The 18667-nt window shown below is 26.1% G+C and overlaps 2 protein-coding genes across 2 annotated transcripts; both read left to right on the top strand.

Moving 5' to 3' along the window:
- Positions 1-3494: 3494 nt before the first annotated feature.
- On the top strand, positions 3495-4276 carry LOC145831341 (uncharacterized). The gene is made up of 2 exons (XM_082938563.1): positions 3495-3680; positions 3851-4276. The coding sequence occupies exons 1-2, from the start codon at positions 3510-3512 to the stop codon at positions 4250-4252; spliced, it is 573 nt and encodes a 190-aa protein (XP_082794689.1). The 5' UTR covers positions 3495-3509; the 3' UTR covers positions 4253-4276.
- Positions 4277-4427: 151 nt separating this feature from the next.
- On the top strand, positions 4428-10255 carry LOC145831340 (glutamine amidotransferase-like class 1 domain-containing protein 1). The gene is made up of 5 exons (XM_082938562.1): positions 4428-4554; positions 4616-4692; positions 7339-7552; positions 8429-8620; positions 9287-10255. Exons 1-5 carry the CDS (start codon positions 4503-4505, stop codon positions 9403-9405), a joined length of 654 nt encoding a protein of 217 aa, XP_082794688.1. The 5' UTR covers positions 4428-4502; the 3' UTR covers positions 9406-10255.
- Positions 10256-18667: the final 8412 nt, after the last annotated feature.

Below are 18667 nucleotides of genomic sequence, written 5' to 3'. Positions count from 1 at the left end.
ATATTCTAAAGCAAAGTTTACTAATTTATGTCTGGTGACATTTTAATGGTGTATTTTGAAAAATCTTCTGGTAGCTCAAGGGCATAGGGGGGAGGGGTAAACACCTTTTTTTGAAATATGATCTTATTATATATAGTTTTTACTAAGCTACAAGATGCTTTTTACAGATTTTAAAATTTCAAAATAATTTTTGAGATATAGTGGGTCAAAGTTTGAGGCAACAATAGGTTCCTTATGGGAGACGCAAACTAAAACGGCAAATAACTAGAAATCACTAAAAATCTTTCTTCTCCTACGTTTTTTGAGATAACTACCTCAAGTTTTCAGGAAATGTTACTTGCAATATTTAGAAAACTCTGTCAAAACAAAATTAAAAATAGTTAAAAAATAAAAATTTTATAACAAAATAAAAATAAAAAACTGTTTTTTTTGTTTATTTTTTATATAAAATTTTATTTTTTAGTTGTTTAAAAGTTCTTTCCGACAGAATTTTCTAAATATATCAAAAAACACCTCCTGAAAGTTTGAGGTAGTTATCTCAAAAAATGTAGGAGAAGATAGATTTTTAGTGAAATGGTATATTTTTGCTGTTTTAGTTTGCGCCTCCCATAAGGAACCTATTGTTGCCTCTGACTTTGACCAGCTATATCTAAAAAAAATTTTTGAATTTTCTAAATCTTTAAAAAGCATTTTGTAGCTTAGTAAAAACTATATAAAACAAGATCAACTTTCAAAAAAAGCTGTTAAGCCCCCCTATGCCCTTAAAATAATATTAATAAATAACAGAAAGTACTTTTTGTTTTAGCTTCGGCAGATACTTACTTGGGGATTTGAGTTTCATGATTTTCCAGCACTTTGTAAATTTTGGTGTTGAGATTTTAAAGTTGTGAGTGTGTATTTGCCAAACTTGCCAAACGACGTGACATGTCACCAGTGGTTTTTTCAATAAAGGGTTAGGATCAGCTTTTATTTTGGTTAGCTAAAATAAAAGTTCTGCCTTTTTTTGTTAATAGATATATTTAGTTTAATTTTTAATTAAAAAAGTCAATTTTTTCTTGAATAATTTAAAGATAGGGCAGTTGGAATAACACATGATGAACCAAGCTCACTCACTTGACCTTCAGAAAATGTTTATTGTTGCAGAGGGGAGTCCTGAGGTTTTTCTACCTTAAAAAAAAAACAAAAAAAAAAAGCTTGAAAATTCGATTGATCTTTTTAAATTTTTTTCATAAATTACTTTTAAAGTATCTATACTGCGTGATAAACATTAAGCAAGTTGCCACACTATTACAACACTCACCATAACTCAAGATATTTTGAAGCTTTTAAAATCTCAGGATAACTCAGCATACTTTAATTTTTCTAATCTTATGCAAACTCAGGATAATCAGGTTTTTTTGTTAAAAACTCTGGGTAATTAACTAGGATGATGTTGCACTAATATCAAACTGAATTTATATTATATTTGAAGTCTTTTTTAACCATATATTTAAGAATAATTCAAATATTAATATTAAATATTTCAATAGGTATCTTATGAAAGATGAAACAAACAAAAAATATATATTATCCTTCAGATTTTAACTTTAATATACCATTTTTAAATTTTTCACTATGATTTATTTTACATAATCAACAAGTTTATTATAGAATGTTTGATATCTTTAAAGTGTTTTTAAATAAAAATTATATACTTCAAATAATATTTATCATGAGCTACAATAAACTTTTTTATAATCATGCAATAAAATATGCCCCAAAAGTATGAGATCCCTAGCTAAAAAACTCAGATAAAATTTTAGTAAACTTGATTAATTTTCATACAAATTTTTGTTCCATATGTTTTTTATCATGAGTTTTCACAAAACTAATTATGCCTCATAAGTTGAATATATGTTTTACATTATGTGAAACTTATCTTATAGTTAATATTTAAAGGCTCTTACTAAGGTTTATTGGGCTCTGAATTGATTTTGAATAAGATTTACTAGGTTTAGTATCAATATTTTGTTATTTTATAAGTCAATTTGCAGAAGAAACTGATTTTTATGAATTGTTTTTAATTTTAATAAAGTTTTAATTTTTGTAATTTATCATTTGTTGCTGATGTACAGGTATAAAGAATAAAAATTTTTGAGATAAAATAATTCAAAAAAATATGTTTAAAATAGAAAACTATCTATTATTCAACATAAACTAACAAAAAAAAGAATCAGATAAAATATTGGCATACAGTGCTGTAACGTTTGCTACAAAGTTTTTCTGACAGTTTTAAAAAATTTGTTGATTTCAGTAACTCAATAGTGCCATTTATAAGTTAAAAACCAGAATGGCCACATAGTCCTCAGATTGTATAAGTATAAACCTTTTAATAAGGTAAATTAGAGTATTAAGAAAAAATATGAAAGTATTTGATTTTAGAATTAAAGAAAAACATAAATTTACTTTAATAGATAAACAAATAGTTAAAATTTCAGAAAAAATTGATTTTTTAACTGAAGCTGTTATTTCTATGCTTGTCTGTATAAGAAAAATTCAGTTATAATAATTATCAGAAAATACAAAAAGTCTTTAGTATTCTATTTAAGCTAAATATTTTTACTAAATTAAAAAATAATAATTTATTTTCTATTGAATAAAATTTATTTTATTTTAATGAACTCCTTGAGCAAAATAAGCTCTAATATAATTTTTAATTGATTTTGAAAACCTAAATTAAATAATATATGAATTATCTTCACCAGTAGTTTATATATATCTTAATTCATTATCTTATATTGATCAAACTAAACTGATTGTTACAAAATAATTACCTTTTTAGTTAATATATAATTTTAATTTATTTGTTTATTTAATTTTAGTAATTAGAATTTGAGTTTTTTAAGCATTTATAATCAAAGAAATATATCTGCTGATGTTTTATTTTGTAAAAAAAATGCTTTTTAAACATGAGAAAACCACCTCCTTAACTTCTTCAGTTAAATAGTTCTGTGAAACTGCTACTTTGTGATCACTATTTTTTGTGTACACAATTTAAACTCCGTCCATTACTTAGCAATAAATTTTTCATCAAATTAAAAGTACTCAACTAGTACTAACCTTTACAGGACTTGATAACAATAAAAACATGAATGTGGAAACTATTTTATTTATACTAAACTACTTTGAAATTGATACAATACTTGACAACTAATATATATTTTTAAATTAAAAACTTCTTTATGCTCACTCCTACAGCAGTTAACAAAATTTAAATAAAATTATGAATAAGGGATTACCAGAAATACTTAATCAATACTAATTTTTTCAGAACTTTGTAAAAAAATGAATATAGGAGCTTACTTGTATAAACATTTATAGTTTTATTGCACTTAATGCTTATAAACAACTTATAAAACTTAATAATAGTTTTTACAGATCTAATCTTTTGATGCAATTTAATTCTTAGAAACAGCTTAATAGACTTATTATGTACTAAATTTTACAGAGTTTAATAAAATCAAACAATTATGAACATGGGAGCGCCAGAAGCAATCGGGCAGGCTGTGGCCTCACTGCCGCCCGAGCAGATGTTCGAACTGATGCAGCAAATGAAGCAGTGCATTCACAACGATGCGGTTGAAGCCAGGAACATGCTCCTTCAATCACCACAACTGGCATACGCTCTTTTGCAGGCCCAAGTTAGAAGTTTGATGAACTTATGTTTATATAAATAATAAAAGCTCATTGTGTTTAGATATTTCATTTGACAATGAAAAATCTGACAAAAAAACATGTATAAAAACACATATCTAATGTAACAACTGATGTATCATAAAAATGAGATACAGAGTTCAATTATTCTTCACAGGTCGTTATGAAAATTGTTGACCCTACAATTGCCATGAAGATGCTGCAGAGAAAGAGCAAGAGTCAAAGTGACCCTCCAAAAGACCAAAAGGGGCAAGACGAGCCGCAGATGGGAGTTTTTGGGAGCTTTGAAGCGCCTCCCCCGCCCACCAAAGCTCAGCAGAGTTTCAGCCCGCAAGGAAAAGGGAGAGACCAGAGAAAGAGGCAGCATGGGAAGGGGAACCCGAGCAACCCAAGCAAGATGAGGAAGGTGGATGAAAATAAGGCTGAGGAGGAGAAGGCCAAGTTGCTGAGGCAGGTGCTTCAGCTGTCGGACGAGCAGATCAGGAAGTTGCCGGTGCAGCAGAAGAGGGACATCATGGCGCTGAAGGCAAAGATGAATGCAAACAAAGATTACAGTTGAAATGATCTGTGCACATGTTTAGGACTGTTGTTTGTGGATTGTAGTTTTGTGTTTTAATGAATTTTGATAAAAATGTTCTAGTGTCTTCTTTTGAACTTTGATTTTAGTTTTATAATATTTAAAATAATTTTTACCATATAGAGGAATAAAAATAAAAGTTTAAGCTAAAACTGGTTGTTTCATAAGTATTAGATTTGTAAAAAGTTGCTTTTAATACTACAATTTTACAGATTTGTAAAATAAAAGTAGTATGGTAGAAAACAGGCCTTCATGTTTAATTGTATGCAGCAGCTCAAAAGAAGGTAAAAGTTGAAATTGTATTAGAGTTCTGTTATTTTACTTATAAAACTTTTATTTTTTCAGGAGTCTGTGCCCAGTCATTTAGCCATGCTTTTACTTTAACAAATTCTACCTTCAATGTAACAATAGCCACGCCTCAGGTTAAAATTTGATGTGTTTTTCAATAATGTTTAATGATTTATTTAAATCATGCTAAAAATTTACTGATGGTTGGTTAAAAAACCGATAGTATAGTTTTGGTGTATTATATAAGTTAAAAACTCGTAATGTATTCTATTTATAAGAAGTGTTGTTGGTTTGGTTATTAAGATTAGTATATTGTTTTTAATAGTAAAAAGTATTTGTATTTTGTTATTTTTATTACTTAAAACACAAAAAACAATAACAATAAATTCATTAAACTGATAAGCTTTTTAAAATTATTAAAAAAATGGTTAAGTTACCACTCTTTCTATCCACAATAAAGAAATTCTATGCATTCTTAAATGATAAATATAGTGTTTTTCCAAAAAAAAATAACTTTTTATGCAATTCGATATTGGTTAATTTAACTCTTTTGTTTTTGTTTAAATTTTGTTTGAGATTGTCATAATACAGAAAAAAAAAAGTTGTATTAACATTAGCGTTTTTTTTTTATTGTTTAAATGTGCAGATATTTTTTGAAAGCCACATACAAATAAATATATTTATAACTTATTATCATAAGTTTGTTTATATGTTGACAGTATAAAATTGTATAAATTTGTCCACAAAAAGTTCTTTGACTTATGTGTGGAGTTATTGAAACATATAATTAAAATGAAAGTTTAAAACTTTTCTTATTTAAATTTAACTAGGTGTGCACAACCTTAAGCGTAGACTAATTATCACAATTCTCCTAGTAATTTTTTTTATTTTTAATTATTGTATTGTTTTTAGCTTTTCGTATCAATTGATTCTGTTTTTCTTTCTGTTGTTTTGTTGTAAAATTTGTTTTGTTTAAATTTAAAAAAGTTCTAATATTAAGATGGTTTAAAAAAATTTCCGAATATTGTTAAAAGCTGTTTGAAAACTTAATACAAAAAAAAGTAAGATAAATTTTTTTTTGAGTAATTTTCTATTTTGTAAAGAAAAATTTAAACTTTTGATTATTTCTATTTTAAAATATTTTTGTTAAAGTAATTACCTTTAAACTGACAAGCCTATCAATAAATCTTTTTAAACCTCAACAGTTTTTACATAATTTTATATACTGATTTATTAACTCACTAATAAAGTTAGTGTTGACTTCTTACATCAATTGATATATTTCATATTTAAATAATTAGTATGAATTTGATTTAAAAATTACAATCACTTTACTTTAAAGCACAATTGTGATGATTAGTTTATTTTCTAATCGGTAGTTTTAGATGTTTTCAGCATATTCTTGTATTCCTTAATTCTTGTCTTTGTTATCTTTAACTTTAACCTATATATATAAAAACTTCCACATAAACATAAACTGCAAACTAAGCAGCTCTTTTTGTATTTTCATATTTTTTAGATTTATTATTTTTGTTTTTTAAAACGAATTATCCTTTAGTTTATATATAAAATTTTATGTTCAGTAAAAAAGAATACAAAAATTACACTTTATAAGTCTCAAAGCCGACATACAATAGTTTTAGCGTTTTATATGGTTAATAGAAGTGTGTTTTTACCAATGATTTCCGTATTATTTTTGAACAATAAAATTATTTTCTTATAAATTTAATTTTATTGTTTTTAAAAATATATTTATTTTTACGAAATATTTAGTTAAATTCTTGCCGTCATTAGTTGCTGCAAATCAACCTTTCTCTTGATAAGCTTACTTAGTTTTTATCCACCCTTACTTTTTAAAGCTACATATCTCAAACTTTCAAGAAATGTATTCTACAACGTTAAGAAAAAATGTTATAGCAATATCAATAAAAGTAGTTAATGACAAAAAATTGGTGTTTTTTTGTTTATTAGAAGTATATTTAAATTTTGGATTTATTTTTCAGTAAAATTTGTTTATTAGTTTATATAAATTGGACTGAAAAAGTTTGAAAAGGATAGGTCAAAAACTGTACATTTATATTAAATAGTCTTTTTTTTTGCTATTTGAAAAAGCCTTTCGAGCTCTCCAACTTTAAAATCTACTTAAAGGTTTAAAAACAACTGGTAACTTAAATACTAATGTAAAAGATAAGACTAGTTTTCAGAATAAGTGACAACTTACCCCTATTGCGTTAATTTGTTTAATCAATAACTAAGAAGGTACTTGCTAAAGATGTTTGCCATAATTGGGCATCTAAATATTATACAAAATGTTGTTAAGCTTACTTAAAACTTATTAATTTTTCTTAAATTTATGATTATATTAAATTATAATGCTCTTTCAAAACTGCACATACTTTTAAACTCTTGACTTACTTAATATGTGATGATTTTTGAAGTCTTATAATTTTTTTTTAATAATTATATATGGTTTTTGATTATTTTATGTTACATTTGCATTGCAGCAAGACTTTTACACATATAGTAGCAAACATACAAGTTCCTTACTTTTATTTTTAAACTTTAAAGAATTACTTAAAATTGATCAGATATTAAGTTTAAGAAAAAAATTACCACCATTTTTCACTGCTAATCAACTTGTATTCTTGGAGTAATGATTTTTTATTAATTAAAAAATACTAATCACAGATCATTACTTTCATGATTTAGTAGAAAAAAAACTCTTTGAAGATTATTTATTTGAATTTTGAAATACATACAAGAATAATAACTTTCCCCAGGGGCTTCCAATGGACTTTACCAGCTTGGACGAAAAGACCAAACGGTGGGTGCTGGATTTTTCCACCAAGCCCTACTCGAACCCGGTGAAACTTGAAAGCGTGGACCCCACCAAATACTCGGCGTTGTTGTACCCCAGTTGCCCCGGCAACCTTCGGGATCTTCTGGGTCACGACTCGGTCATGCACGTGACCAGGCATTTTGTAAAGGAGAAAAGTGAGTTGTGTGTATTTGTGTGCTTCTTTTTTGTTTTTAACAGTTTTGTTAGTTTCCTTTTTTTAGTTAGGATCTGTAAAAGTAAAATTTTGAATATATATTTTACTTATAATTTTAGTAAAAATCTAGTTAAAGAGCTACTAGTTTTTGCTGAAGATTGATTAAAATAAACTCGAACTAGTTTTAAGATATCTAGTTATGCACAACTAATTGTCTACAATATAATTAGGCTTCGGTTTTTTTTAATCAAGATCAAAATGTCACTAAAAAAATTAGATCTGGTAGATAACTAAAAACTAAACTGGTTTAAATACTCCTTTTAAGAACAGAACAAGAAAGAATGATTAGCAATTTTAAAAATAGTTTTTAATCATATTTACGTGCCTAAATATACGATTTGGGAAACCCTGATGTAGATTTTCAATTTTTTATGTTAAAACTAAAACTACTAATTTTGTAAGAAAGTTTGAGTTATACAAAAAATAGTTAATATAATATTTTTATGTACGACTTAAATTTTTTAAATATATTTATTATTTATACTAGTGATTAAAAATATATTATATGTAAAACAAGCTAGTTTATAGAAAAAAAGCTCTTTATAATAAGCGCGCAATCAAAATAGCATTTAATAGCAAATAGCCAAAGTATTTTATTACTGACCAAAGATGTGATAAAAATAAACACGAACCAAATATAAAAATACAAACAAGATAAATTAATTATAAAATAACCAATGTGCACAATAGGGTATGGTTGTTTTGCATTTTGTCATAGTTAACATGCTATCAAGACAGCATGAAGCAGCATGCATTTTAACAGTACAAGGTATTTTTTACTGACCAAAACGTGTTAAAAATAAACAAACTGCAACAGAACCGATATGCGCGATAGGGTACGGTTGTGTAGCTCTATGCAGCGGCAAGTTGCCAGATAGTAATGAGTGGTGCTTCAGAAATTTCAGCATGACAGGCCCGACTGTAATTAAAATGCTGAAGAGGAAAGATTTCGCACAACTGCCCGTTGTGTTTGAAGATTTCGCCAAACTGAATATGGCGTCGTTTACAGGTTTAGTTTTACATTTGATAAATTTAGTTATGATAGAATGTCTGTATGTTTTCTTTTGCGTTTATCAAAGGCTTTCTTAAGTTAAAAATAATCATTGGACAGGGCCTCCTGTACAGGTGGTTTCTGGTAATTTTAGTTAAGTAGGATTAAATGTTGGAAACTAAAAAAAAAGCTTGAAGTTTTGTGTTATAAAATTAGTAATCATTAAAATGATTTATTTAATTGAATATTTTTTCTGTGTTTAAAAGTATTTAGCAATTCTACAATATTTTTATAAATAATGTATAAACTTTTTTTACCCTTTGTTTGCATCAGTAACTTTCTAACAATCGATCAACTTATATATCTAGGTTATTATGCTAGTTAGTAAAAATTTATTCTTTATTGACAATGGAAGTGTATTAAAATTTTAAGTGATACTTTACTTTGTATTTTTAGCAAGCACTTGCGACTCAGAACACAGGTAATAATTGACAGAAAGTATTTTAGAAAAATAAGATTAAACACTTTTACATTCGTATACTTTATAGGTTAGTAGTAGCTTTCTTCCAATGAACAAACTTATTTTTAAAGTTAACACGTTGACTTGCAAAAAAAAATACACTGAATTTTTGTTTTTGAATCAATAAGAAAATATTTCAATTAACAATTTGTTTCAATTCCTAGCCAGCACTCCCGACTCAGCGCACATAGTGATTGACAGAAACCTCATCACAGCGCAAAATTCACAGTCAACGCTGCAAGCAGTTCAGAATCTCATACTTGCCTGTAATAACAGAATGTAGTCCCTGCATCTAACAATCGTGTGTAGGTTTGATACTATATAGTGTATTAAATAAAGACAAATCAAAGTTAATTATTAAATTTTTTGTAATATTATCTTCCTTGTGTTTCTCATTAATTTATTTCGTATAAAGTTTTATGTTTTATTAAATATAATTTTGTTTATTCATGCGGTACTTTTATTACCAGTTATACAATTGTTATACAAATTTTACTCAAGGAAAATAAAATATTGTGAGCTTTTTAACTCATACTTGCCTGTAATAAGAGAATATAGGTACTGTTTGATATATTAAAGAAAAACAAAGCAATTAAAAAATTTAAAATATTACATTTTTTTCTTTTTTGTTTCGTATAAAGTTGTTATTTATTTAACGTTATACAATTTTTTTATGCGGTACTTTTATCAATGCAATATAGTTATATCGTTTGTTACTCAAGGAAAACATTTTTTAATGTGAATATTTTTTTATGTTTACGTTTTTTGTTACACATACCGACTTTATTTACTGATTTAAATGTTGAAATAATCATATACTACTTTATTGTGAGATTGATGTGAAAGTAACATTTTCTGCTTTTTTATTTAGAAAACTGTAAAAATCAAATGAACTTTTTATCTGTTTTATTGTGCTACTCTCTAAACGTTTTTTTAAACAGCCGTTTAATTATCATGAATTTATACAACTATTATACATTGAAGTTAAAAATGATTTTGTATTAACAACATTTATTTTCTAGTAAAGTATCGAACTTTTTCGCTTCGTTTTATTTGAGACTTTTTATTTTCTTGGAAGTCAATTCACGTCTAGTTATACTTTACTCTATATATTTTCGTTTGAATATCATAAAATTATTTAGTTATGTATCCTTTAGACTACTTAACAGTTTTAAGTTCGTAAGATTCAGTATTAGTCAACTAATAAAACAAAATATGTTTTTTATAGTTAGATAAATGTTAACCTTTACCAAATTTAAACCTAGTGTTTTCTTTTCCACGTTACTTTATAAACTAATTTTTTTTACTGTGCAAATTTCTATTTAAAATTTCCTGAATTTTTTCAAGTTGTGAAATTAAACTTTGAATCTGTTTTACAATTTTGAATCTCAGGTGAAAAAATGCAATAACTTTCATTAGCAAGTTATTTTTTTTTCTCTGTTTTGATTTGCAATGAAAAATAAATTTTTAATACAGTAATATTTTTACTATTTGTTTTGATACATACATTACGTTGGTTTTAAAATTTGAGCTGAAATTAACCTTTTTAATAAACCCTCAATATTTAACTTATTTCCCTTATTTAACTTTAACTTATAAATACCAAAGTTAAGCTCCTTGCATTAAAAATTAATTCTTATTGTTCCCACAATTCCTACATCCTTAGTTAAATGATAGAAAAAAATATCATGTAAGAGGATCCTTTTAGCCAAAAAAACATCCCGGTCGAATCTAAAACGCTCTGGTGTAGTATGGCATTATAAATGTTATTGTTTGTTTCTGTCAGTATTTGGTCACAAATAAGGCTAATAAAATAAGTTTTTATTAACAAAATTTAATTGAGCAATAAACACTTGTATTTTATAGTCACAAGTAGAAGCAGTTTTAATTGTCAAAACATAGCAGTATTAAAAATAATCAATCTATTCTAAAATAAAAAAATTCAAAAAAGTGTGTTTTCTTGGATTTGAGTTAACTTTTAATAAAGTCGAAGACAAATTAATTTTTCATGAAACTAGATTAGAACTACTAACGAGAAATAATAAGTGAATATTTTTGTAGTTTAACATGCTAAAAGTATTAGATTTGAAACGAATGCTGCGATAAGAAAAACTTAAAAAATTGTTATTAATAATTTTATCTAAAGAAACAACAATAAATACCTAGTATAAAACTAAACAAAAATATTCAAAATCAGTTTACAAAAACGTTTTATTATAAACTATTAAAATGTGTTTGTTTTAAGTATAATTATCGCAAGCTTTTAAAATTCAAGTTTGTAAGAATATAAAACATATCATTAAGTTTCAATAAATACAATTTAAACATTAACATAGTGCAAGTACCAAAGATATGCTATGTAACAATAAGTTCAGACACCGAATAATAAGTAATTCATGTTAAGCTAAAGTGGTATTCAGGGTAAAATCCTGATTGTTACACCCTCTTATAAACATCATAGAAGTATATGCAATTTAGACTGCACATGTTTTAATTCTATAGGCTAATTTAGTGGGTCATAAGCAGCAAATAAGGACGCTTGTTGTCATAACTTTAAACTTACTTTTGATATTCTGGAATTGATGAAGAACGAAAATTTTTTAGGGACTTTTTATAAAAATTTGGGAAAACCTTGTTTAAAGTTGAAAGAAAATAAAAGGAACGACCAAGAAAAAATTCAAGATTTTGAGTTTTTATAGTCTTTTTACATAGATAATCGTTAGATTTCTACAAATAAAAATAAATTAGTGTTATCACCATAACTGTTTTATACTACTATTTCGCAAAAAACTACGGAATTACTATGTATTATTTTTAAAACTAAGTTTATATATTTCTAAACACAAATATCTTCTGTCGCCTAAATTTAATATTTTTTATTTCATTAAGATAATTTAATTTGAAATTCGTGTATTTCAAAACGTCTTAAAATAAAGTTGGTCTTTAGTTGTTCAAAAACCAAGCATTTAACGATTTGGTAAAAATCTGTAAAATTAATTTTTTTACATGCATAAAAAAAGTTACAAAAATATTATTAACTTATAGCAGTTGATGCATATATTGTAGTATCTAACAAAACTTGACAAACAGCAAATGCCTTATATTTTATTTAGGTCGACTAGTTTAATGTAAACGAAACATATTTAACTCTATTAAATGTACATAAACTTTATCACGGTTTTGTTTTAATTCCAGTTTTTAAAGAACTACTACCTAATTGTTACGATAACCCCTTAGACCGATTTTAAATAAACTTAAACAATTGTCAAAAAAATTGTATTTTTATTTACATGTACTTGGAACTGCGTTTATTTTATTTCCTTTAATAAATTGGCAAGTTAATATGTTTACTACTCGTCAAAACACTTCTAAATAAATCATCTCGCACAAATGATCGATCATAAAATACTTATACTAATTATTTTATCAGTTTAAAATTACAATCATCTTATAAGTAAAAATCAACACCAAGCTTAACAAACTTCAGCTCGAAATATTATTTGTAATTTTTACAATAGATGCAGAATAAGTAACAACATAATTACAAATTCTAATGAAGAATAAGTCGAAAAAAAGTTTTTTTTTATATTTGTTTATTCACGTTTGTCGAAAATTGAAGTAGATACTAAGAAAAAAAAAGTACAAAAAAACAAATGCTAAATAATATCAAAACTAAGTTTATGGAGCTATTGGCAGTCAAAAACACTATTATAGTTTTGAGAAATCATTAGCTTTTATATGTGTTTGAAAATCATTAGAAAGTTTGTTCCTTATAGTTAAATAATACCTGATTAAAGAATTTTTTAGACCTAATTATTTAGAACTCATTTTTACATGCCTATAAAAAAAATCATTAGGATTTCTATAAACAAAAGTATACTCAAACATTTTTTACCTTCTAAATCAACTACTCCTTTTTACGTTTTTTCGGTACAGCAGGCGAGTCAGGCTGACTAGACCTTTTATGACCTTTTTTGGCGCTTTCAGTCTTTTCACAAGAATCTTCTTCTTATAGATGCGAAATGCCAGCTGCGGAACAAGTACATCTTTAAAATGAAGATTTTCTTGTTTAGTCTGATTGCTTGGTTCGTCGACGACTTTCTTGAAACTCAGGTCTTCCTGTGCACTCAACGCGAGCTGGGGATTCTGATCGAGCGTCTGCTGGAGTTCGGACCTGTCTTCTGGAATCCACGGGAATTTCTGACTCAAGGTCCGGTAAAGCTCACTGATCGCATCAATGTTCATTTTAGTAATTTAAAGCTGATAAAAAAAACAAAAATTGACCTTAACATGTTTTACGTGAGACTACTTTTTTATCACGAAAAACTGTGTCATGTTTTAAAGAAATTTGAACAAAAAGTTAGTGTATAATAATTTGAATTAATTCACTGGTCCCAAAAAGTCTGCTTATATTTTTTCAATATTATATAATCAGTAAATATGGCTTTTATATACAATAAAACTCAATAAAAAGCTATAGAAAACATTTTTATATAGAATACAAAACAGTAAATACTTTACAGCCATTATAGAAGTCATCTTAAAATATCATGGTTTTAAATTTAAAATCATTTTTGGCTTACTACATTTTATAAACACCTATTTATTTTTGAGTTTAAAATAGCTAATGAACAACTTAAAAAGGCGTTAATGAATTTTACTCATGTTTCAAACTTAATTATTATACTAAATTAGTTTATTTGGGGTAGTATAGTTTTATTTTGTTTATAAAAATTACCCTTTAGGTGGGTAAAAAACTATACATGCTATTAACTATAGAAAGTCAATAAATTATTTTTTATTAAATTATTACTTATTAAATAACACAAGAAATTTAAATTTTAAGCTTTCGTTTTTGGCAATTAACTATGAATTTCTGTAAGCAAAAAATGTTCAGTCAAGAAATGAATGTTACCTTAAATAGTGTACTACACTTTTGAAAAAACAGTTCATACTGTGCTAATTAGTTAAAACAAAAGTAAAATGCAATGCATTAAGTAAGTGATTAAACATACTTTTGATTACTAGCTAATTGGTATGAAATCTAAAAAGCAAGTCTAAAATACTAGTCTAAGAAACGCATTAATATACGTGAAACTCTTTCTATATATTTCTGTTTTTTTTTTCCATTTACATAAATTTTAAGCACTTTATGAATAAAATTATAGCTCATGTTTTTAAAAGTAGTTAAAGTTTTAATTGCAAACTTTGTCATCGATTATTCTTTTAATTATCAATATTTTTAAATTTAAAAGATAAATTAAAAAACAAAACATGCCTTTATTTGTTTATGAAGTTTATGTAAACTATTCAAAATTGATTTTTTTTCAAGACTTTCTCAACTTTAATTTTTGTTTTAAACGACTATAAATTAATTTTTGAAGACATTTTTTAGTTTAATGTTATAAATTAGTGTCTAGTTTACGCGTTTTTCAAAATTTTTACGACTATCAAAGCTTTTTTAAACCTATATAATTTTTATATAAATTAAAAACTACATAAACTGAGAAAATTTTACTAGTTCAAACCATACTTAATGATTTAAAAACTTAAATAACTTGTAAATGTGATCCAAATATTTTTATTTTATTTTAGCAAAAGGATAATTCTAATGAGCAATAAAAAAGTAGTGTTATCTATCTTAAAAACAGTGGAGTTCATAAAATTTAGAAAAATAAAGCTCTCTATTTATAAACTTTGGAAAACTGTGATAGTTGTAGTTGTTCTTATTTCTTGATATAAGTTTTACAAAAAATTATAAGTAGAGAACTTTTTGTTCTTAAGATAAAATACATTAATATACTTTTGTTCTTTAAAATTATCCTTTTCCTAAAATAAGGAAAATAATACTTGGATCACATTTACAAGTTAGAAAAAAGTTTTTAAGTTACTAAGTATAATTTGATCCAGAGACATCTGATTTCCTCAATTTGTAGTTTTTTTTATTTTCTACCAAACATTTTTAGGAGTAAAAAAGCTTTGACAGTCGTAAAATATTTTGAAAACGTATACACTAGACACTCATTAATAACTATTAATCTAGAAATGTTTGAATATATTAATTTATAGTCGTTTGAAACAAAAAAATAGTTTAAGAAAGTTTTGGAAAAACATCAAGTTTAATTAGTTTACATTAACCATTTACTCTAAAGTAAGTTTAGTAACTTTTCTGTTTGAAATTTGAGGACTGAAGACCTTTATAAGCTTATAGTTCCTAGAAGAAAAAAAACTTAAGAAACTAAATAGTTTTAGTTGTAGTGTTTTGAAATTAAATGGCTAGGTTATTTATGTAATCTAAAGTAAACTAATTAATTTTTGCGGTTAAAAATAAAATCTTAACAAATTTATTTTATATTTAGCAATTCCTTTTATTTTAACTACTTAAATTCACACTTTGTAAGGGAAAAATATGAATTAACAAAAAATTATTAATACAGACATAACAAAATTCATCTTTTCAAAACTAACCACGAGGTGGTGTAAAGGTGCATGAATGGTTATTATTATATTTTGGCAAAATTATTTTTTGAGTATAAGCGAACAAAACAAAACCTACTGGAGAACACATGATTATAAGGTCACAATTTTAATGTGAATTTTGTCAACTTATATCAATAACAGTAGTGTAGAAATGCAAGAAGTCGAGGGAAAAGGTCAGCCTTGTGGCAAGCTTTTCATTATTTGGTTATGAGCAGAAAATAGACTGGTACATCCTGGACAAGACGTTAAAAGGTATCCGTGGTGTGCGACTCGATAACCGAAAGGTTTTTTTGTGTACCAGGTCTTAAGATCAAATATTTTGAGCGTATTTTGAGCGTACATACTTTTCTAGTTATAATTTCAATGCAGATACAGTAACTTATCATCACTAATATTTGATTTTGTGAAATAGTCATTAGTAAACTTTGTCAATTTGCTTAGCATTTTTGCTTTATGTGTTTTTTATAATGAATAAAAAGACAAAAAAGTCAATAATTTTTGATCCAACTACCGACCACTTATTTGGCACAAGGCACAGAACAACAACATATATTTTTGTAATATTGTTGCTCGATGGCCGATAGTTCTTTCTATACACCAGGTCCTTTGACCGGAAAATTTGAGCGTTGATGTTTTTATCGTGTTCAATAAACAAATAATGTAGTAAGTTAAAAATTTGATAGTGTTGGAAAACCAGTCACTAGTTTATTTTTTTAAGTTTTACGAATGCTAGTAACAGTCGACAACTATCGATAAGTAGATTTTGTTGAATTTTTTGTTGTTCAGTATTTAGGTTGTAAATAACATATAAATATATGTCCAATAAACATCTTAAGAGTAAATAAAATATATATATATTTTTTTTTCTCTTTTTTATATTTATTAAACAGTTAAAAAGATTTAGGATATTGTTTTCTCAGGTGTTAGTTGGTAGTTTTTTATAAGTTTTCTCACATAAACAGCTTAAAAAATTTTAACAGATAGTAATTAAACATAAATGTTACTAATTTCCTTACTTAAGTTTAAAAGTTTTCTTAAAATTTTAGCACATTCTCGTCATCGGAAAATTTAAGAAATTGTAGAATTTCTTAGGTTTTACAACTTTTAAATGAATTGAAACTTTTTTTTAAACTATAAGTTTTATTTGACTTTATACATATTTAGGCTAGTTTGGACCTACGGTTTCCGTTTTACAGTAATACAACACAATGTTTTGCTACAGTTTTCATTTGGAAATATTAAATTTTAGAAGATTTAATAATATTTATATCGTAACGTTTTAATATTAAATTTTTGGATCATTAACAGTTTACGAACACTAATTACGTATTGAATCATTTCTATACGTAAACATTGTTTTTAATTGTAAAAAAGCTTAACCTACATTGTATTGCTTTTAAATAAAACTACTTAAAGTTTTTAAAGGATGCAATTATTTAAATCTGTAATCTTATATGTTAGAATAATGGTTTTGCTACCATTTTATTCAATAGTTTTATCTCAAACATACGTTGATGTTACTTATTTGCTTTATTTGTAAACATTTTTATAGTTTACGGCAGGGTTTCCCAAAGTGGGCAATTTCGCCCCCTGGGGGAAATTTTGCTAAGTCATGGGGCGAAAGGGTGGGCGATAACTAGTAGGAGGGCGAAAAGGGGCGGTTTTAAAGTTTTGTGCAGAAATAAAATTTTCATTTTTTAGTTTGCTATTAAATATTTGAACCTGAGGTAAAACTTAAACAAACTAAGTCCATTTTGTTTACGTAAAGTTTAGAAAAAATCAAAGTGCTTAGAACTCTTATATTCAAGTAAATTACGTAGTCTTATTCACATCTTTTCTCTTTTAACACACAAATGTCATAGATGAATGGAATCCCTCTAACCATTACTTAACCTGATATATATGCTATTTGTGATCATAAATGGTTTGTAAAAATCTATATTAACTATTATAAACTATCACCTCATGGTATTTCCAATTGTTTTTTAAAAAGTCACTAAGTTAGACTGAAAAATAAAAATATATTAAAATCAAATTTTCAATAGAATAAAACAGTTGTTGTAACTAATTAGCATATATTTTGTTGTTTTTGTTTTGAAATTTATATTTTGTTTTTGAGCTTGCACTACTAAATTTTAAAAAATAACTTTTGAATATTATGTACTTGCATACTTGTTATTTACTTTTGATAACGCATACAGAAGTGAGATGATTATCAAAAGGAAACTGTCTAGAAAGGTTTATGGCTATTTTTAATTGAGTTTTTGATTTTTTTCCTGAAAAGGATATTGGCAGACATATCTTGTTAAAAGAAAAATAGACAATGGTTATATGTCGGACTAATATGGTTAGTTCAACCATCTAAACAAAACTTACAAGGTAAAAACTTGAATCTTGTGAAAGTCAAAAGTAAGATAACCAGTTTCAGAAACCAGCTTGAACTGTATTGAAAAATAGTCGGTTTTGACAATTTGAAAGTTTGGAAAACTTAAAACTTCAGATAAGTGAAGGTGAAGTAGAAGTGTTTTGATCTCATCTGGAACAACTTAAAGGTGATATTGAAAAACGGTTTATTAACATTTTTTAATTAAATGTTCCGAAGTGGATTATGGATTCCTTCGAAGCAGATCTTTTCGGAGTTAATGTTGACTTACAGGAAACCTTCTCAGACTTACAAACTGACCTTGAACATAAAGTAAATTTTCTAAAGAACGAAATGAAAGCTTATGGACTCAACAAAAACTAAGGCAAAAGTATCCCATCATTTAGGAAAAAAAAAATTATAAGTCTTCCTTCTAGCTATGTTGAGAAAGTTTTCAGTTCAGTTATCAACATCTTGAGCAAAAGATCTAATCTAGATGTTTGTAAAGAAGGTGACTTGAGGCTTTATTTGTCTGATTTAGAACCAGATATAGAAAAACTTGCAAGTAGTCATGAAGCTCTTCCTTCACATTAGATTGTCTTCAGTACTTTCTATTTTATTTGATTTTTAAAAATATTTCTTATTTAACCTAGTTTGTATTGTATTTAAGGAGTCTTTTTATAATGAAAATTTTATTATCTTA

Source organism: Thalia democratica, chromosome 3 (genome assembly GCF_965202585.1).
Source record: "Thalia democratica chromosome 3, ktThaDemo2.hap1.1, whole genome shotgun sequence".
Taxonomy (NCBI): Eukaryota; Metazoa; Chordata; class Thaliacea; order Salpida; family Salpidae; genus Thalia; species Thalia democratica.
This window is presented reverse-complemented; position numbering and strand designations above follow the sequence as displayed.

Coding starts and splice junctions, on each gene's coding strand:
- LOC145831341 (XM_082938563.1), top strand. CDS start 3,510: ATGAACATGGGAGCGCCAGAAGCAATCGGGCAGGCTGTGGCCTCACTG. Junction 3,681..3,850: donor ACGCTCTTTTGCAGGCCCAA/GTTAGAAGTTTG, acceptor TATTCTTCACAG/GTCGTTATGAAAATTGTTGA.
- LOC145831340 (XM_082938562.1), top strand. CDS start 4,503: ATGGTAGAAAACAGGCCTTCATGTTTAATTGTATGCAGCAGCTCAAAA. Junction 4,555..4,615: donor ATGCAGCAGCTCAAAAGAAG/GTAAAAGTTGAA, acceptor TTATTTTTTCAG/GAGTCTGTGCCCAGTCATTT. Junction 8,621..9,286: donor GAATATGGCGTCGTTTACAG/GTTTAGTTTTAC, acceptor TTCAATTCCTAG/CCAGCACTCCCGACTCAGCG.